Source organism: Macaca thibetana, chromosome 2, assembly GCF_024542745.1.
Source record: "Macaca thibetana thibetana isolate TM-01 chromosome 2, ASM2454274v1, whole genome shotgun sequence".
Taxonomy (NCBI): domain Eukaryota; kingdom Metazoa; phylum Chordata; class Mammalia; order Primates; family Cercopithecidae; genus Macaca; species Macaca thibetana.
In genome coordinates this window covers 20,979,860-21,002,462 of record NC_065579.1, presented here as the reverse complement: position 1 = coordinate 21,002,462, position 22,603 = coordinate 20,979,860, and the positions used below count along the sequence as shown (strand labels likewise).

At 39.3% G+C, this 22,603-nt stretch overlaps 1 protein-coding gene across 7 annotated transcripts in view; it reads right to left on the bottom strand.

Annotated features, from left to right (window-relative positions):
* The window catches only part of NEK10 (NIMA related kinase 10), a 272,943-nt gene that overhangs the window by 81,604 nt on the left and 168,736 nt on the right, over positions 1-22,603 (bottom strand). For all 7 annotated transcript variants that reach the window (XM_050779439.1, XM_050779442.1, XM_050779444.1 and 4 more), the window contains 3 exons: positions 22,360-22,489; positions 21,408-21,478; positions 5,867-6,080 (listed from right to left, as the gene is read on the bottom strand). In XM_050779439.1, coding sequence (XP_050635396.1) covers positions 5,867-6,080; positions 21,408-21,478; positions 22,360-22,489 — 415 coding nt within the window. The remainder of the gene's footprint in view (positions 1-5,866; positions 6,081-21,407; positions 21,479-22,359; positions 22,490-22,603) is intronic.

Sequence of the window (22,603 nt, the reverse complement as noted above, 5' to 3'; positions counted from 1 at the left end):
AAATGTGAACCTTGGGCTTAGAGTTGGGATGTTGATGGAGATACACAGATGGTTTGAGGGGGAAGCTGGGGTGCAGACAGAAAAGACGGAGAGCTTCGAAGAAGCTTCATGATCATCATAACACTAAATACATAAGGTCCATGAGAGTAAAGTCCTTGTCTGTTTTGCTCACTGTGGTATACTTTGTACACATAGTGCCTGACACCTATTAGGCACTCAGTAAATACTTGTTGAATGAATAATTGAGTTGTAGGCATCTGGGAAAGAAGAACAGAAAAGGATGAAGAAGGCACTGGAGCTGATGGGGCTGAGATAGGGTCGCCTAGTGCCAGTGAGTTCCCCATGGGCTGTGTGTGGTGTGGATGGGAATCCAAAGCCCCCATGTGTCTTGTGCCAATGTAGGAGACAGCTCTGGGGCTGGCAGGTGAGTTCACTTGGCCATCACGGCACTGAGGGCCACAGAGCAGGCTGTTTAAAATAAGAATGCCAAGAAAGTCACAATCAAGCCTCAGAGGATGAAAAACAGTAACCCCAAGGTGGGAGTTGAGGCATCATGGGTAATTCCTTGGGTTTAAACCATGATGATTAAAGAGGCCATGAGTTACAGATGCCATAAACATTTAATAAGGACAGAGGTCAGCATCCCAAAATCACAGGGTTCATGTTATCTAAGTTCAGCAGGGGCCAATAGAAGAAGACCAGAGCCCCTGCCCCTCTCCCATCAACATGGGGATGCTTAAGCTCTCTCCTCTACTCTGCTGCCATCTTTGGAAGAGGATATGGAGAAGAGAACCCTCGGGATAGTAAAGAAACCTTTATACCAAAAGAGACTGATATAATTGATCCTGACTATTACCACCATTTTCTGCTACCAGCATAAACAGGGGTTCAAAACAAAATGACACATAATTATAGAAAATAATGTTCCCATCTTGTACACCAATTTTTATCTCAATTCATATGAAATGAAATACCATGGGACTAGACAGAAACCAAGGGAAGCGCAAGAGAGGCAGAACATTTAAAGTTAAAAGGCCAGGGTTGGAAGAGAAAATGAGGAAGAGTATTCAAAGAGAGAAGACAGAAACCAGGACAGAGGAGAGTAATGGAAAACACTCAGGGGTAAAAAACATTAAAAAGCAGGTAAGTACAATAAGAAATAATTAGCCCCTAGTGAGGTAGAGCTGGCAGTGAGCCAAGATTGTGCCACTGCACTCCAGCCTGGGCGACAGAGCAAGACTCTGTCTCAAAAAACAAAAAAAGAAAAAAGAAAAAGAAAAAAGAAATAATTAGCCCGCAGTTTGGCAACTTGGTTGTTAGGTATTTTGGAGAAATTCAAAGTTTTAGTCCACATTACCCACAGGATTTAATTCAAACAGCTTAATGAGGTATTCACAAACACCCATCATCTAGCTCCAGCCTACTTCCCCAGGCTTTTCAGACTACACATATAAAAATACGCATTATAAATCAGCAGAACCAACTTTCGGTCCTGGGGCTGTCCCTAACTATCTGGATGACTTTAGACAACTCTTTTAACTTCTCCTGGTTTCCCTTTCTTTGTGCAATCAAAACATAAAACAATTCCATTTCTAAGTTTGATTCTTAGTATGAAGTGAGCTGAGCTAGAGTTTCTGCACCACTTACTTTTTTTTTTTTTTTTTTTTTGAGTCGGAGTCTCACTCTGTCACCCAGGCTGGAGTGCAGTGGCACCATCTCAGCTCACTGCAAGCTCCGCCTCCCGGGTTCACGCCATTCTCCTGCCTCAGCCTCCCGAGTAGCTGGGACTACAGGCGCCCGCCACCACGCCCGGCTAATTTTTTGTATTTTCAGTAGAGACGGGATTTCACCATGTTAGCCAGGATGGTCTCAATCTCCTGACCTCGTGATCCACTCGCCTTGGCCTCCCAAAGTGCTGGGATTACAGGCATGAGCCACTGCGCCTGGCCTGCACTTACGTTATTCTTTTCCATCCAGGAGTGACTTCCTTATCTAGTTGTCAAGACCCTATCTTCGTTTGGCTCTGAGAGCCTCCCTAGGCTTCATTTATTCATTTCCCTCTCTTATCTCATTTATTTACCCAAACTGTTTGGAATCATTAGAAAATTCCTCCTGCATATGCACATCTATCTTGTCTTTCCAAGTAGATTATCAGCTACTTCATGACTGGGGTCATTGTTTATAATTTTTTATAAACTTCACTGTACCAAGCGTAATGCTTACATTCAGAAGACATCCAACAAATCATTGTTCCTTCAGTATTAGTCATATACCACAGGCAGTTTCAATCTTTCTCTCCTTGTGTTATAGATGTGAAAGCAGTTCTCCAAACTGAACAAACTTACTAAACTAGTAAAAAGAAATCATCATTCAGTCTTTAAATAGGGGTGGTGAAGATAAACTTCCTGTCAAATATCACTGGAAAAGAAGCTGTGATACCTGCAAGCCTCGCACTGACAGCATGCTTCTCTCGTGATTTCTCTTCGGTCTCCCTGGAATACTCAATTCTGCTCCATTTCTGCATGTACAAATATGCTTTTTTCACCCATTTAAGTATTAGTCTAGAGGTGTATCTACAAACTCCCAATAATTCTAATGGAACTGAGGTTTCCCATTGATTCTCCAGGTTTTGTCAGGCTGAATTTCTTTAATACACATTATTGTATTTGTTGGAAAAGATATAAGCAGTAGACTCTTCAGAAATGTCTTTAATTGATTTTTCTGCCTGGGATATAAGATCTATAGGGTAATGATTCTCAGTGTTCACTACACTGTGAACAGTGACAAAACATGAATCACGATTTTCACTATTACAATGCCACAGTACTCTCTACATGACAATACCCTTCTAATTATTGCACATTTAAGTTAAAATTTTACTTCCTTTTGCTCTGCGTAATTCTTATCATTCTCAACTCTATGCTCTCCTTATGATCTCTTATTTTAAGTTATAAGAATCAGAAAACATTCTTCAAAAGGAAAGGTTTGCTTCACTTTCGTAGTGGGCAAACCACAGTACACAGAGTGAACATTTTAGTGAAGACTTCTCTGTCCTTCTAAAATATATATTAGTACTTACCTGCACTAGACCATTATAAAAATTGCCATAATTAAGAATAGACTAAAACATGAAAGTAAATAGAATACTTCTGCATGAAATAGAAGCCTTTAATGTTTCTTATCGTTTGCTTACTCACTAATTTGCAAATTTCAGTAATTCACAATGGATCTCCTTATTGATGCTGGGAATTCATAAAGTTCTACTGAACCCACTAATTTCTCTTTCCCTTGACTATAATTTATCATTGGATTGTGTAACTGCATTATTGATATTAACTGCTCTGGGAGAACATTCCACTATATCTGAAATGAGATAATCATAATACTCCTTAAGAAAAAAGAGTCATAAAATTTTACACTTATAGTTTTTCTGCAGCAGTGGTACAGATGTAAGATTTTAAAAATAATAATTGGTCCCCAGTGAGAAAAATGCCAATTAACTGCATACTGTCTTTTGATGAAATGCAATCTTACTTCCTTCTTGCTTCTTGAATAAAGCTGCATTTTTCCTTTTAGTTAACATTTGCTTAACCTTGAAATGAAAATATATTAGTAGACTTAAAATAGTGCAAAAGGAGAAAGTATTGTATGACTGTTTAAAGCAGGAATGTAAACTTTGCTTTGAAGTAAAGCATTTCTCTATGGTCCATAAAAACCTGAATGCTCAATGAGGACACTGAGGCTGGCTAGCAGCAGGTGCTAATAAATATGCATTAACTGTATGCCTGACATATGGATTTAATGTAGAGACTCCTTGGACAAGATGGCACTAGATTAACAAGTTCCATCAACAAACTATTCTAACAAAAGCAATGCTCGTTTTATATAATTGATGCTATCTTACAATTTAAGCCACTTTTAAAGTCATACAGTATATTCAAACACATTAACTCATTTATCCTAGTACCCTCTGAGGTAGATAATATCTTCCACCCCTTAATTTACAGATGAGTATACGACCTCTGGAACATTAAAATCCCTCCCTTGGCTTCAGAGCTCTCCCTTTATTTTACCTGGCGATGGCCTGAGAGCTAGATTTCTACAGCTAAAATGACTTTGCAAATACACATGGAAATATTGATAGAGGAAATTATATGGTATCTGGGATTTACCTCAGAATAATCTGGGGAAGACAGGAAGCAGGTGGGAATACAGCTGATACAGGATTAGCCCTGAATAGCTAACTGTTGAAGCTGGGATGGGTACAGGAAGCAATCTTTGCATTTATAAACGTTTGAAATTTTCCATAATAAGGAATTTTTTAAGCTGAGAAGTACCAATAAATAGATAAGTAATGGTCCTTCTCAAGGTGTTTTGCTAAAGATAACAGACTTTCTGCTGTTACATTGTAAACTAATGCCACTCAGCCCCACATCAGCCACATGAATCTAATATGAAATGACTCTTTCACATACAACTGGAAATTAGCTAAGTAGCTCGGTAGTGCAGAACTTAATAACAGAAGGCCCCAAATATCTAAGATATATAGAAATAGCTAAATCTCTTGCATTTTAGTCTACTAGGAATAATCTAGTTAGAATGCAACATGACATACATAGAATGATGTGTTTCTCATTGTTGCCTAGTTATTAGGAAGTCAGGTAGTAAAATAAAAAGCAGAGTGAGCTCTAACTCCCTGTCTGAGATTTTACTGTGTTCAGTAAGGGCTATAACTCCAAGTTATATGCTCCTTTACATAAACGTATAACTTAAATAATCATCATGGAATGTTCTGCAAAATTACAGCTAGGCTCAGCATTTAAGGCAATGAAGATGAAAGAGTTTCCTTCCCAAATGAAAACTACATTAAATCTTCAACTTCTGGATTCCAAATACCTTAAAACAAACCCACTAAACAGTAGTACTTTCCTTATTTTCAGAAAGGAGTTCACTGGAAACACTGTTATTCAAGAAATCAGAACTGCCTCTTTGAGACCAAGTTCTTACATAATTTTCCCAGCTTAGATGGAGTAGGTCCTTAGGATCCTGGGAAGGAATTTAATGACCAAGTACCCTAAGAAACAGTTTTATGATCCAATTGCCTTGGGCCCACCCCTGAGACAGAAAAAAAAAAAATGGATGAAAAGCCCTTTACCAGGTCACCACTGGGTGGAGGCCCAAAGCACGAGCAAACAACAGAACATTGATCGTGATTGCAAAAAAGACACAGAAGAAAGAAAATAAGAGACAGCAACAAGAGCATCACTGGCACTGTCACTTGCACATGTGGACATTTGTAGCTTTGGCATCTCTTTTCCAAGCAATGTTCAGAAATATACTTAAATATCAAAACAATCTAAAGGTTCTTGGCAAGAAAAATAAAAAGCATATTCTGATTTGAAGCATGGCAACATTATTAATACCACAAATGGCAATGAAAGAAATTGCAAAGACCAATATGAAAAATTTTAAAGGCAAATGTTATTTCCTTCTCTGAATTAACTCACAACATTTTCATCTATATTCCCAAAAGTTGCAGTCAGACTGCTGAAGAAATTAAATATAAGCATTCACTGCTAATTTTACAAAGTTTGTAACTTAAACTTCACTAAGAGAACTTTGTGATATCTCTGATTTTTGCAAAATACAATAAATTATGGGTTCATTCTTAGGAAGGTCAGTTATATTTAATTATTTTAATTTATGTATAAGATACAGAAATGGATATAAATATGTAACTATAATACTTAAATATTGCATGTAACTATTTTTCTAACTTTCGATGAATGTTCCTTAAAACAAGCATGAACAACTTCAGACAGAGCATTAGAGTGCATCATGAACAGATTAAAATATTTGCACTTACGTGAGATAGAAGAGCCAGCTCATGGTGACATGTGACGGCGTTCCGGTTGGCTTCCATAAAATACCTTTGTGTGCGTCTTCGTTCCCGTTCTAGCTTCTTCTCCAAGGACAACTGGGATGTAGATAAGTTGTCTAAATATTTCATCATGACATCTGATATCATCGAACTGACTTGTACAATATCTGGACGAGCTTCTGCATCAGGAGTGAGGCACCTAAGATAACATTGGATAATTATAACTTTCTGGTCAATGTTGGGAGCAGGCCACAGAGTGTAAAGGATCAAGGTTAAACTCCACTGTGTCCCCTCTATGGTATTTTCACCTAAGATAACCTGGGGTAAGATGGATATCAAGCACAGCTTTGAGTCCAAGACTTCTCAAAAGGCATTTGGAAAGCTAAGGAAGGAAAAGGAGGCAGCACTATTCTCTTTGCACTTGGGCTGGAAGGTAAGGGTTCCAGGCTGAGCATGAAGATGCTCTTTGGGTCTCAGGATGGGCAGATGGGATCATCTTCTCCTGCACGGGTTGGCTGCTTTCTGAAATCACTGCTAACTCACTGGCAGATGAAAAAAAAAAAAAAAAAAAAAAAAAAAAAGCCCAGTATCTAAGCCTTTCATTAGTGCAGATATTCAAATTCTTAGACTGCAGATGTTTAAACTGCTTCAAGGTAATATTAGCAGCTGAATTATCAGCTGAGCTTTTTTAAAAATCAAAAAAAAAAAAAGCAACATAAGCTAGTTTTATAAATTATATAGCTACATATTATGGCACATGGGAATGGAAATGACCTTTGTTCTCCTAGCATATAGTCATCTCCTTGCCTAAGGTTACTCTCCTGGTCCTGTATTTGCCATTATTGGAAAAGGCACCAAAAAGAAGATGCAGTTTAGCATCATAACTCAGCATGCAGGCTCTGGATCATTTTGCTGGGGTTTAAAACCTCATTTACCATTTATTAGGTCAGATCCTGGGCAAGTTACATAGCTTCTAAGTCTCAGGTAGCCCACCTGTAAAATGAGATGATTATAGTATCTACCTCATTAAACTGGTATGGTGTTTGAATGAGGTCATTTCTGTGAAGGGCACACACATTGTAAAATTTCAATAAATTGAGAAGAAAATCCACACTTGTATGTATCCTCCATCCCTTCCTACATTTAACAAACACCAAGTCCTGTGACTTCTACCTTCTAAATATTTCTTGAATCCACATCCTTCCCCTGTTATCCCACAGCTATTTGGCTATTACATCACTTACTTGGACTACTGAAGGAGTCTCCTAAATAACATACTCATTTCTCATCTACCTCTGGTCTGTACTGTAAACTGCTAACCAGAATAATATTCCTAAATCTGACTACATTATTTCTCTACTCAAAATTCTTCAATAGTTCTCATGGTCCAATAGGATAAAATTAAAATTCCCAGAATGCTACACAAGGTCTCTCTTGAACTGGCTATTACCTTCCTCCACTCTTTCCCCTCCTCCAGCAACACATCCAATGTGACTACCTGCACTTCCCCAAATAGCACCTGTCCTATACCCCCATTTGTTTGCTTATTTTATTCCATATGCTTGATTTTTTTTTCTTTTGCCAATGGTATCTTATCTTTCCCAGCCATCATCTGTTATATACTTGCCAAAATCCCACTCTTTTTCCAGGCTCCATTAGGAATACTTTTGGACTGCCCTCAGACAGATATCCTGAGCCCCTTTTGTACATTCTTTTTGCACCATTTGCACTTAAGTACTTAAAACTATTGTAATTATTTTATTATAATGGTCTGTTTCACCACTACACTGGAAACTTCTTCAGAAGAGGGACATGTGTCCTCTTCACTATGATCTCCCAGCACATACAATGGAATCTGAGTCCTGATAGCTATTCAGTAAATGAATGAATCAATCAATGAATAAATCCACAAACAAACTCAGCCTAACATCTAAAAGTTTACCTACCTATAACCCAAAATATTTGGCCATAGACTTTTGGATTCCCAGGAACACTTCCTACCAGAAGTTCCAGGATAGCCTCGTTGCTCTGAAATGACTCCCTGCTTAGGTATTTCAGAGAAATTCTTAAAAGCAACTGAATCAGAGTAATAATACATGCTAAAGATGGTCTACCAATTATTCTGTAAACAAATAAGCATAAGATCTGGTCCTAGAAAAAACTGGGGATGTTCTCACCTCATCTACTTTGTCCCCACTCCACTCTGAGAGGCCAGATGGAAAGAATTAGAAGGATACCTTATTCAATTACATTCATGTCATGTTTTAAGATATAAAGAATTTAAAGGGGTGAAAAATATAAAGATCCATTTGTCCTTGGAGCTAGCTGAAAGTATTAACTTTGTTAGTCCTCATGACTGCTTCTGAAGCAAAGCATCAGGCAGCTTATGCAACCAGGCACAGAGAAAGAAAAATAAAGCAATTGTTTTAATAGAATATTTTATGCATAAAAGGATAAGTTCTTCCTTTTTAAAAAGTAAACAGACAATATTCTCTTAATAGTATACTGGTAGGTAAAAATAGTAATCCTGGTACTGAGCAGAACAACAACAAAAAATAGTTATTTTCTGCCCCAAACTCCTCAGGGTTGCTAAGTTATTCTCCCAATTTGAAGGCCTGCTAGGAAAGGCAAGTTTCAATAACAAATGTACTTGTACACCACATGAGCAAACAGGAAAAAAGAAAGATACTGCACATTAGAAATGCAAACTGTGTGAGCTCTACTTGACAAGGATGTGAAAAATAATGAGAAGATAGTAAAATAGAGGAAAGAAGATATATATGATTAGAAACAATATATTGTTTAGGAATGATTATAATAAACATTTCTGTCAAGAGCTATCTCCTATTTCAAAGGCTGTATCAAATTACTAAAGATTGGCTGTGAGCCTGATCTTTTGCTGAGTCATAATTGATCATTAAGAACACTTGCCTTTATGTGTCCCTTGCATCATTGCTTTAAGAAAATAGGAAATTTGAGTTTGTTCCCTAATTCTTTCAGAACTCAATTTTTTAATACTAAAAATCCAAAGCAAATTAAATATGCAATTGCATATAATTCATGATTGATTTCAGTTTTAAGTCAAATTTTCTAAAGATAAAACTTTATTTGGAATGTAAACCCAGACAATGAGGAGTCTTAAATAACTTTAAATAAAAATCAGTTTACTACAGAATGCACCCTGCAATCTTAATTTATTATCAGATATAAAATTGAATTGTCAGTTCTAACTTATTATGGCATCTTAGTATTTTGAATTAAAAGAAACCTCAAGTTAAGAAGCTCTTGCCCTCAGCAAAGCCTTCACAGACGCTGGTCTGGGAAATGCTGCTTACTATTTGAGAGTTAATGATTGTCCAGGTCTCAGATTACATGGCCTTTCTTCAAAGAAACTTTTCCCAAATTCCCAGAGTAAGACAGGTCCTCTCATTGGCAATGAGGTAATCTCTCATTGCCCCCTTTACCACTTTTCATCACATTTATCACAATTTGCTTTATAGAATTCATTCTGTAAATCATACAACATCATTAATAATAATAATAATAATACCTAATTTCGTTGAGTGCCTCCCACTTGCTGGGTACTGTGTTAAGTGTGTCAGAAGCATTATCTTATTTAAGCTTTAAAACAAGCCCATGGGAGGGCGGAGCAAGATGGCCGAATAGGAACAGCTCCAGTCTCCAACTCCCAGCGCGAGCCACACAGAAGACCGGTGATTTCTGCATTTTCAACTGAGGTACTGGGTTCATCTCACTGGGGAGTGCCGGACGATCGGTGCTGGTCAGCTGCTGCAGCCCGACCAGCGAGAGCTGAAGCAGGGCGAGGCATCACCTCACCTGGGAAGCGCAAGGGGGAAGGGAATCCCTTTTCCTAGCCAGGGGAACTGAGACACACAACACCTGGAAAAGCAGGTAACTCCCACCCCAATACTGCGCTTTAAGCAAACAGGCACACCAGGAGATCATATCCCACACCTGGCCGGGAGGGTCCCACGCCCACGGAGCCTCCCTCATTGCTAGCACAGCAGTCTGTGATCTACCCGCAAGGCAGCAGCGAGGCTGGGGGAGGGGCGCCCGCCATTGCTGAGGCTTAAGTAGGTAAACAAAGCCGCTGGGAAGCTCGAACTGGGTGGAGCTCACAGCAGCTCAGGGAAACCTGCCTGTCTCTGTAGACTCCACCTCTGGGGACAGGGCACAGTAAACAATAACAAACACAGCAGAAGCCTCTGCAGACGCAAATGACTCTGTCTGACAGCTTTGAAGAGAGCAGTGGATCTCCCAACACGGAGGTTGAGATCTCAGAAGGGACAGACTCCCTGCTCAAGTGGGTCCCTGACCCCTGAGTAGCCTAACTGGGAGACATCCCCCACTAGGGGCAGTCTGACACCCCACACCTCACAGGGTGGAGTACACCCCTGAGAGGAAGCTTCCAAAGCAAGAATCAGACAGGTACACTCGCTGTTCAGAAATATTCTATCTTCTGCAGCATCTGCTGCTGATACCCAGGCAAACAGGGTCTGGAGTGGACCTCAAGCAATCTCCAGCAGACCTACAGCTGAGGGTCCTGACTGTTAGAAGGAAAACTATCAAACAGGAAGGACACCTATACCAAAACCCCATCAGTACATCACCATCATCAAAGACCAGAGGCAGATAAAACCACAAAGATGGGGGAAAAAGCAGGGCAGAAAAGCTGGAAATTCAAAAAATAAGAGTGCATCTCCCCCGGCAAAGGAGCGCAGCTCATCGCCAGCAACGGATCAAAGCTGGACGGAGAATGACTTTGACGAGATGAGAGAAGAAGGCTTCAGTCCATCAAATTTCTCAGAGCTAAAGGAGGAATTATGTACCCAGCGTAAAGAAACTAAAAATCTTGAAAAAAAAGTGGAAGAATTGATGGCTAGAGTAATTAATGCAGAGAAGGTCCTAAACGAAATGAAAGAGATGAAAACCATGACACGAGAAATACGTGACAAATGCACAAGCTTCAGTAACCGACTCGATCAACTGGAAGAAAGAGTATCAGCGATTGAGGATCAAATTAATGAAATGAAGCGAGAAGAGAAACCAAAAGAAAAAAGAAGAAAAAGAAATGAACAAAGCCTGCAAGAAGTATGGGATTATGTAAAAAGACCAAATCTACGTCTGATTGGGGTGCCTGAAAGTGAGGGGGAAAATGGAACCAAGTTGGAAAACACTCTTCAGGATATCATCCAGGAGAACTTCCCCAACCTAGTAGGGCAGGCCAACATTCAAATCCAGGAAATACAGAGAACGCCACAAAGATACTCCTCGAGAAGAGCAACTCCAAGACACATAATTGCCAGATTCACCAAAGTTGAAATGAAGGAAAAAATCTTAAGGGCAGCCAGAGAGAAAGGTCGGGTTACCCACAAAGGGAAGCCCATCAGACTAACAGCAGATCTCTCGGCAGAAACTCTACAAGCCAGAAGAGAGTGGGGGCCAATATTCAACATTCTAAAAGAAAAGAATTTTAAACCCAGAATTTCATATCCAGCCAAACTAAGTTTCATAAGTGAAGGAGAAATACAATCCTTTACAGTTAAGCAAATGCTTAGAGATTTTGTCACCACTAGGCCTGCCTTACAAGAGACCCTGAAGGAAGCACTAAACATGGAAAGGAACAACTGGTACCAGCCATTGCAAAAACATGCCAAAATGTAAAGACCATCGAGGCTAGGAAGAAACTGCATCAACTAACGAGCAAAATAACCAGTTAATATAATGGCAGGATCAAGTTCACACATAAAAATCTTAACGTTAAATGTAAATGGACTAAATGCTCCAATTAAAAGACACAGACTGGCAAACTGGATAAAGAGTCAAGACCCATCAGTCTGCTGTATTCAGGAGACCCATCTCACACGAGGAGACATACATAGGCTCAAAATAAAGGGATGGAGGAAGATTTACCAAGAAAATGGAGAACAAAAAAAAGCGGGGGTTGCAATACTAGTCTCTGATAAAACAGACTTTAAACCAACAAAGATCAAAAGAGACAAAGAAGGCCATTACATAATGGTAAAGGGATCAATTCAACAGGAAGAGCTAACTATCCTAAATATATATGCACCCAATACAGGAGCACCCAGATTCATCAAGCAAGTCCTTAGAGACTTACAAAGAGACTTAGACTCCCATACAATAATAATGGGAGACTTCAACACTCCACTGTCAACATTAGACAGATCAACGAGACAGAAAGTTAACAAGGATATCCAGGAATTGAACTCATCTCTGCAGCAAGCAGACCTAATAGACATCTATAGAACTCTCCACCCCAAATCAACAGAATATACATTCTTCTCAGCACCACATCGTACTTACTCCAAAATTGACCACGTAATTGGAAGTAAAGCACTCCTCAGCAAATGTACAAGAACAGAAATTATAACAAACTGTCTCTCAGACCACAGTGCAATCAAACTAGAACTCAGGACTAAGAAACTCAACCAAAACCGCTCAACTACATGGAAACTGAACAACCTGCTCCTGAATGACTACTGGGTACATAAAGAAATGAAGGCAGAAATAAAGATGTTCTTTGAAACCAATGAGAACAAAGATACAACATACCAGAATCTCTGGAACACATTTAAAGCAGTGTGTAGAGGGAAATTTATAGCACTAAACGCCCACAAGAGAAAGCAGGAAAGATCTAAAATTGACACTCTAACATCACAATTAAAAGAACTAGAGAAGCAAGAGCAAACACATTCGAAAGCTAGCAGAAGGCAAGAAATAACCAAGATCAGAGCAGAACTGAAGGAGATAGAGACACAAAAAACCCTCCAAAAAATCAATGAATCCAGGAGTTGGTTTTTTGAAAAGATCAACAAAATTGACAGACCACTAGCAAGACTAATAAAGAAGAAAAGAGAGAAGAATCAAATCAACGCAATTAAAAATGATAAAGGGGATATCACCACCGACCCCATAGAAATACAAACTACCATCAGAGAATACTATAAACACCTCTACCCAAATAAACTGGAAAATCTAGAAGAAATGGTTAATTTCCTGGACACTTACACTCTTCCAAGACTAAACCAGGAAGAAGTTGAATCCCTGAATAGACCAATAGCAGGCTCTGAAATTGAGGCAATAATTAATAGCCTACCAACCAAAAAAAGTCCAGGACCAGATGGATTCACAGCTGAATTCTACCAGAGGTACAAGGAGGAGTTGGTACCATTCCTTCTGAAACTATTCCAATCAATAGAAAAAGAGGGAATCCTCCCTAACTCATTTTATGAGGCCAACATCATCCTGATACCAAAGCCTGGCAGAGACACAACAAAAAAAGAGAATTTTAGACCAATATCCCTGATGAACATTGATGCAAAAATCCTCAATAAAATACTGGCAAACCGGATTCAGCAACACATCAAAAAGCTTATCCACCATGATCAAGTGGGCTTCATCCCTGGGATGCAAGGCTGGTTCAACATTCGCAAATCAATAAACATAATCCAGCATATAAACAGAACCAAAGACAAGAACCACATGATTATCTCAATAGATGCAGAAAAGGCTTTTGACAAAATTCAACAGCCCTTCATGCTAAAAACGCTCAATAAATTCGGTATTGATGGAACGTACCTCAAAATAATAAGAGCTATTTATGACAAACCCACAGCCAATATCATACTGAATGGGCAAAAACTGGAAACATTCCCTTTGAAAACTGGCACAAGACAGGGATGCCCTCTCTCACCACTCCTATTCAACATAATGTTGGAAGTTCTGGCTAGGGCAATCAGGCAAGAGAAAGAAATCAAGGGTATTCAGTTAGGAAAAGAAGAAGTCAAACTGTCCCTCTTTGCAGATGACATGATTGTATATTTAGAAAACCCCATTGTCTCAGCCCAAAATCTCCTTAAGCTGATAAGCAACTTCAGCAAAGTCTCAGGATACAAAATTAATGTGCAAAAATCACAAGCATTCTTATACACCAGTAACAGACAAACAGAGAGCCAAATCAGGAATGAACTTCCATTCACAATTGCTTCAAAGAGAATCAAATACCTAGGAATCCAACTTACAAGGGATGTAAAGGACCTCTTCAAGGAGAACTACAAACCACTGCTCAGTGAAATAAAAGAGGACACAAACAAATGGAAGAACATACCATGCTCATGGATAGGAAGAATCAATATCGTGAAAATGGCCATACTGCCCAAGGTAATTTATAGATTCAATGCCATCCCCATCAAGCTACCAATGAGTTTCTTCACAGAATTGGAAAAAACTGCTTTAAAGTTCATATGGAACCAAAAAAGAGCCCGCATCTCCAAGACAATCCTAAGTCAAAAGAACAAAGCTGGAGGCATCACGCTACCTGACTTCAAACTATACTACAAGGCTACAGTAACCAAAACAGCATGGTACTGGTACCAAAACAGAGATATAGACCAATGGAACAGAACAGAGTCCTCAGAAATAATACCACACATCTACAGCCATCTGATCTTTGACAAACCTGAGAGAAACAAGAAATGGGGAAAGGATTCCCTATTTAACAAATGGTGCTGGGAAAATTGGCTAGCCATAAGTAGAAAGCTGAAACTGGATCCTTTCCTTACTCCTTATACGAAAATTAATTCAAGATGGATTAGAGACTTAAATGTTAGACCTAATACCATAAAAATCCTAGAGGAAAACCTAGGTAGTACCATTCAGGACATAGGCATGGGCAAAGACTTCATGTCTAAAACACCAAAAGCAACAGCAGCAAAAGCCAAAATTGACAAATGGGATCTAATTAAACTAAAGAGCTTCTGCACAGCAAAAGAAACTACCATCAGAGTGAACAGGCAACCTACAGAATGGGAGAAAATTTTTGCAATCTACACATCTGACAAAGGGCTAATATCCAGAACCTACAAAGAACTCAAACAAATTTACAAGAAAAAAACAAACAACCCCATCAAAAAGTGGGCAAAGGATATGAACAGACATTTCTCAAAAGAAGACATTCATACAGCCAACAGACACATGAAAAAATGCTCATCATCACTGGCCATCAGAGAAATGCAAATCAAAACCACAATGAGATACCATCTCACACCAGTTAGAATGGCGATCATTAAAAAGTCAGGAAACAACAGGTGCTGGAGAGGATGTAGAGAAATAGGAACGCTTTTACACTGTTGGTGGGATTGTAAACTAGTTCAACCATTATGGAAAACAGTATGGCAATTCCTCAAGGATCTAGAACTAGATGTACCATATGACCCAGCCATCCCATTACTGGGTATATACCCAAAGGATTATAAATTATGCTGCTATAAAGACACATGCACACGTATGTTTATTGCAGCACTATTCACAATAGCAAAGACTTGGAATCAACCCAAAAGTCCATCAGTGACAGATTGGATTAAGAAAATGTGGCACATATACACCATGGAATACTATGCAGCCATAAAAAAGGATGAGTTTGTGTCCTTTGTAGGGACATGGATGCAGCTGGAAACCATCATTCTCAGCAAACTGTCGCAAGAACAGAAAACCAAACGCCGCATGTTCTCACTCATAGGTGGGAATTGAACAATGAGATCACTTGGACTCAGGAAGGGGAACATCACACACCGGGGCCTATCATGGGGAGGGGGAAGGGGGGAGGGATTGCATTGGGAGTTATACCTGATGTAAATGACGAGTTGATGGGTGCAGCACACCAACATGGCACAAGTATACATATGTAACAAACCTGCACGTTATGCACATGTACCCTACAACTTAAAGTATAATAATAATAAATAAATTAAAAAAAAAAAAAAACAAAAAACAAGCCCATGAAGTTAAAGGAGGAGAGTATCCTCATATTGCCTTATGCCCAATTTCTGCCTCCAAAGAAAGAAGAAGTAAAAACTAAAAGGCAGAAATGGAATCCACAGGCAGACAGGCCAGCACTGCGCCCTGGGTCTGGTACTTAAAAATCAGACCCTGAGCTAACTGCTTGTGTTATCTATAGATTTTGGACATTGTATGGAAATGCATCGTGAAAATCCCTGTCCTGTTCTGTTCCGTTCTGATTACCAGTGAATGCAGCCCCCAGTCACGTACCCTCTGCTTGCTCAATCGATCATGACCCTTTCACACAGACCCCCTTAGAGTTGTAAGCCCTTAAAAGGGACAGGAATTGCTCACTTGGGGAGCTCGGTTTTGGGAGATGTGAGTCTGCTGATGCTCCCAGCTGCATAAAGCCCTTTTCTTCTATAACTCAGTGTCGGAGGGGTTCTTGTCTGCAGCTTGTCCTGCTACAAAGTAATTACTATTGCTACCCACACATCATAGATGAGAAAATTGGGCCTCAGGGAACTTAAATTGAGTAGAAGAGCGGAGATTAGAATCCAGTTGACTCCAGAACCTGGTGATGCTCTAAACCTTTACACTCTAATGTTGCTATCTGACTCCCCTACTAGTATGTTAACCCCAAGAGTCCTGGGTAGCCATAGCCAGGGTCTATTAGTTTCAGAAGAGATTTACAGTCCTATTTGCCCAGACTCACAAAATCAGACCAATGTCTCTGTACCTTGTTCTTTGCACTATCCCTCCCTCGCCCTTTGTGGCACTCAAATACCTATTAAAAGGAGAAATTAAATGCGCAAATATGGTACTTTTGTCTTGACACCTCTGATGACTCCATCTATTTTTAAGGTACTTTCCAAAAAACAACAGAAAACAGTAACAAATAATAGAGATGACCAGTTTAAATATATTTGGATTCCTTAGCAGCAAAGCATGATCCAGTGTTTGTGGAATCAAATGATTTAAAGACAGGTTCGTCTCATTTCCCATAATATTAACCATGATGATTGCCAAAATTGCTCAAATATTTACCATTCAGCAAGCCCTACCCTAAGTGATTTACATATGTTACTTTGTGTAATCATCACATCAGCCTAATGAGACTGGTACTATTATGATTCTCATTCTACTAGATCAGAAAACAGGGATGCAGAAATAATGGTCAAATCACTCTTTTATTTTTGTTTTTATTTTTATTTAAAAAAAATGTTTTTGAGATGGAGTTTCGCTCTTGTTGCCCAGGCTAGAGCGCAATGGCTCAATCTCGGCTCATTGCAACCTCCACCTCCCAGATTCAGGTGATTCTCCTGCCTCAGCCTCCCAAGTAGCTGTGATTACAGGTGCACACCACCAGGCCTAGGCTAATTTTTGTATTTTTAGTGGAGACGGGGTTTCACCATGTTGGCCAGGCTGGTCTCAAACTCCTGACCTCAGGTGATCTGCCTGCCTCAGCCTCCCAAAGTGCTGGGATCACAGGTGTGAGCCACCGCACCTGGCCTCAAATCACTCTTTAGAGTCTGCAGTTTACATGACTTAGTCCCAGGTAGGCCTATCTTCAGAGCTGGAGGCCCTTAATTAAGACTATAGATTTTGGCTTCACTGTTGTTTTACAGAAATGCTAGTGACTTTCACACATTGGTTTTGTATCCTGCAACTTTGCTGTTAAGTTGTTTATAAGCTTAAGGAGCTTTTGAGCCAATACTATTGGGTTTTCTAGATGTAAGATAATGTCATCTGCAAACAGGGATAGTTTGACTTCTTCTCTTCCTATTTGGATACCCTTTCTTTCCCTTGCCTGACTGCTCTGACCAGTACTTTCAATACTATGTTGAAGTATTGTCTTGTGCTGATTGGCAAGGGAAATGCTTCCAGCTCTTGCCCATTCAGTATAACGTTGGCTGTGGGTCAAGCCAAGAGCCAGATCAGGAATGCAATCCCATTCACAATTGCAAAAAGAATAAAATACCTAGAAATACAGATAACCAGGGAAGTAAAAGAGCTTTACAGAGAGAACTACAAAACACTGCTCAAAGAAATCAGAGATGACACAAACAAATGGAAAAATATCCCATGCTCACAGATAGGAAGAATCAATATCATTATAATGACAATACTGTCCAAAGCAATTTATAGATTCAATGCTATTCTTATCAAACTACCAATGACATTCTTCACACAACTAAAAAAAAATTTTTTTTAATTTACATGGAACCAAAAGAGCACCTGAATAGCCAAGGCAATCCTAAGAAAACAAAACAAAACAAAACAAAAACAAAAAACAAAGCTTGAGTCATCATGCTACCTGACTTCAAACTATACTACAGGGCTACAGTAACTGAAACAGCATGGTATTGACACAAAAACAGACACATAGACCAATGGACCAGAAAAGAGAACCCAGAAATAAGGCTGCACACCTACAACCATCTGATCTTCAAGAAACCTGACAAAAACAAGCAATGGGGAAAAGATTCCTTATATAATAAATGGTGCTGGGATAACTGGCTAGTCATATGAAGAAAACTGAAATTGAACCCCTTTACAAAAATCTGAACTGAACCCCATATACAAAAATCAACTCAAGACAGATTAAAGACTTAAATGTGAAACCCAAAACTATAAAAACCCTGGAAGACAACCTAGGCAATACCATTCAGGACACAGGCACGGGCAAAAATTTCATGACAAAGATGCCAAAAGCAAAAATTGACAAGTTGGGGGTCTGGCGCAGTTACTCATGACTGTAATCCCAGCATTTTGGGAGGCCGAGGCAGGTGGATCACGAGGTTAGGAGATCGAGACCAACCTGGCTAACACCGTGAAACCCCGTCTCTACTAAAAATACAAAAAAGTAGCCGGGTGTGGTGGCACGGGCCTATAGTTCCAGCTACTCAGGAGGCTGAGGCAGGAGAATCGCTTGAACCCGGGGAGGTGGAGGTTGCAGTGAGCCAAGATCACGCCACTGCACTCCAGCCTGGGTGACAGAGCAAGACTCCATCTCAAAAGGAAACAAAGAAGGAAAGAAAGAAAGAGAGAAAGAGAGAGAGAGAGAGAAAGAGAGGAAGGAAGGAAGGAAGGAAGGAAGGAAGGAAGGAAGGAAGGAAGGAAGGGAAAAAATTGACAAGTGGGATTTAATTAAACTAACGAGCTTCTGCACAGCAAGAAAAGAAAGAAAGAAAAAGAAAAAGAAAGAACGAAAGAAGAAAGAGAAAGAAAGAAAGAAAGAAAGAAAGAAAGAAAGAAAATTGACAAGTGGGATTTAATTAAACTAAAGAGCTTCTGCACAGCAAAGGAGACTATCAACAGAGTAAACAGACAACCTACAGAACAGAAGAAAATTTTTGCGAACTATACACCTGACAAAGTTCTAATATGCAGCTTCTATAAAGAACTTAAGCAAATTTACAAGAGAAAAACAACCCCATTAAAAAGTGGGCAAAGAACATGAACAGACACTACACAAAATAAGACATACATGTAGTCAACAAGCATGAAATAAAGCTCAACATTACTGATCATTAGAGAAATGCAAATCAAAATCACAATGAGATACCATTTTTTACCAGTCAGAACGGCTATTATTAAAAAGCTAAAAAAAATAACAGATGCTGGAAAGGTTCAGCATAAAAGGAACACTTATGCACTGTTGGTGGGAGTGTAAATTAGTTCCACCATTGTGGAAAACAATGTGTAGTGATTCCCCAAAGACATAAAAACAGAACTACTATTCAACCCAGCAATCCCATTACTGGTTCTATACCTAAAGGAATACAAATCATTCTATCATAAAAACACTTGCACACATATGTTCATTGCAGCACTATTCACAATAGCAAAGACATGGAATCAACATAAATGCCCATAAATTCTAGATTGAAAAAAGAAGATATGGTATATACACACCATGGAATACTATGCAGCCATAAAAAGCAACAACATCATGTCTTTTGTAGGAACATGGCTGGAGCTGGAGGCCATTATCCTTAACAAACTAATGCAGGAACAGAAAATCAAATATTGCATGTTTTCACTTATAAGTGGGAGTTAAATGATGAGAACACCTGGCCCCATAAAAGGGAACAGCAGACACTGGGATTTATTGGAGGGTGGAGGGTAGGAGGAAGGATAGCATCAGGAAAAATAGCTATTGGGCCTAGGCTTAATACCTGGGTGATGAAACAATCTATACAACAAACCCCCATGACACAAGTTTACCTGCATAACAAACCTGCACATGTACCTCTGAATTTAAAAATTTTTTAAAAAATCAATTAAAAAAAGAAGACTGTAGATTACTATTGTGCCAAAGAAAGAAAGGTTTAGATATCATCCTACAAAAACTGGTGAGGAGTAATATTAGTATAAACAATGGCTAGGAGGAGAAATCAAAGGGAAAGGGGTATAGTCACAATAATATATCTATTATATTTCATCAGAGATGGAGCTAAGTGCTAGCACAGATACCAACCCAAGTTTTACAAGATTCAGAAGGCAGATGAAAAAAGATTCTATCTGGGGTGACTCCAGAATTTCTACAATCCAAAATACTGAGGATTTGGCTCAGTTTGATGGGATGGAGAAATCCCATCAACTTAAGTACCCAACTTAAGTACCCAAGATGCAACTTAAGTACCCACCTTAAGTACCCAACTTAAGTATCCAAGAAGGTCCAGAAATAGCAATCAGCCAGATACATGAGTCATTTACTCATATAAGCAATATTTATTAAGGGTCTACTCTGTGTCAGTCACTGCTTTGGGCAATAAAAGCTACAAACTAAACTGACTAAGTCCCTGCTCTTGAGTTTCCATTTTGGTGGGGAAGAGACAGACAATAAACAAAAAGCATGTATGCACATGTGTAATATGTCAAGGATGATGAGTGCCGTGAGCTTTATAAAGCAGGCAAGGAGGTTAGAGAGTACTGCGAGGTAGGGGGGCCATCGGGGTGGGGAACATTTTAGCAGAGACCCAGATGAAGTGAGGGCCTGTGTCATGCATATACCTGAGGAAAGAGTTGTAGGAAACCATGAAAGCAAGGGCAAAAGTCTAGAAGGAGGGTGCATGCCAGGACTAGTGGGAAGCCCCATGTGGCTGGAGCAGAGAAAACAGGAGGGGAAGTGGGAGGGAGCATGGGTGACAGGCCAGCAGGGATTGGCCAAAACTTTGGAAGTGCAACTAGATAATGAGTTTCATTAAACTCCTGCTATAGTGATAGCTGGAGCTCCTGATTCTCTTTGAAAAATTATGATAAATCACATTATCAATTTAAAAATGGAAACGAAAAAGTACCTGCAACTTTATCATCTAACATGGCTTTTTGTTTCATGTGTTCTTGTCTGGCCTTTTTCCAATTTTTTGCATATTTTTATGGGGTTTGTCACGGTTACAAAAAGTTTTACATCATATTTGTCTTACCCACATGTCATCATGTGTTTTACAGGTTGTTACAAACCCTTCCAAATAATCGTTCTAGTGGTTGCATAATAAGTGAATGCTCTACTTCCTCTTGGACACTTAAGTAGCTTCCAGATAGTCACTGTTACTGATGATGCACAAACCTCTTTCTAGATTTGGATTATGTGGGGACCCTTTCTCTTCATGAGCTTTTATCCATAAATAGTGATTTATTATAGACATGAGGTATTTCTTGATTGTCCCTACATGTCTGAAGCTGCGAGACTAATTACCTGCTGATGGTGTCTGTTACTTTTTCAGAGTAGATACCTTCTGGCACTGGTTCATATACCGCCTCCACTATCTGCAAAACAAACAGACTAGAGTGATGGAAGTCAAGGGGCCACAGATGTCTTTGAATAGTTAATACTTGACCATAACCTGAGAGCTACTAATTAAGCAGTATAACTTCAAACACAAATTTTAGTCAGAAATCCCAACCAAATAAAGCATTTGCATCAATTAAACAGTTCTTGAACATGGAATTATATTCTCCAAGCTGAGTTAAAATTAACCTTCGATTCATAATAAAATAGTGTATGGGATAATATAAGGTGCTGGGTTGTGAGTAGTCCAGACTGCAATTAAAAATAAAAGACCAGCCAGGTGCAGTGACTCACGCCTGTAATCCTAGCACTTTGGGAGGCCAAGGCAGGTGGATCACCTGAGATCAGGAGTTCAAGACCAGCATGGCCAACATGGTGAAACCTCATCTCTACTAAAAAAATTAAAATAAAAAATTAACCAGGTGTGGTGGCACATGCCTGTAATCCCAGCTACCCAGGAGGCTGAGGCAGGAGAATTGCTTGAGTCCAGGAGGCGGAGGTTGTAGTGAACCAAGATCATGCCACTGCACTCCAGCCTAGCTGACAGAGTGAGACTGTCTCAAAATAAAAATAAATAAATAAATAAATAAATAAATAAATAAAATGAATAAAAAATAGAAGACCAAAAAGTCTTTAAATAATTTTGTATTATAAATAAAGACAATTATAGAGGGAAATAAGCCATTACATGAGATATATATTTAGAAGAAAGTGGAAAAAATAAACTGGATCATGCAGTTAATAAAACAATTCTTGCTTTTAATGGGCAGTTATATAAAAATCACAAAGATCTGTTTAATAAGAAAAGGAATTGCATTTTTAGCTACACGAGACCCTTTTGTCTCACAGTGTTGCTTACTTTTGTAGCCAAGGACAGCATGTTAGTGCTGTAGAAGGGGGGATTCAAAGTCGCCATCTGATAAAGGATGCAGCCTGCTGCCCAGACATCAGCCTTCTCCCCATACGGCTCACTCTTCAGTACCTCGGGGCTGACATAAAATAAGGACATTAATACATACTAAGGAAGGGAGAATCCGCTCAGAAAGATCCAATTTTCAAGCTTTATTGGAGTTATTTTTTAAGTATCTGAAATGCTTAACATA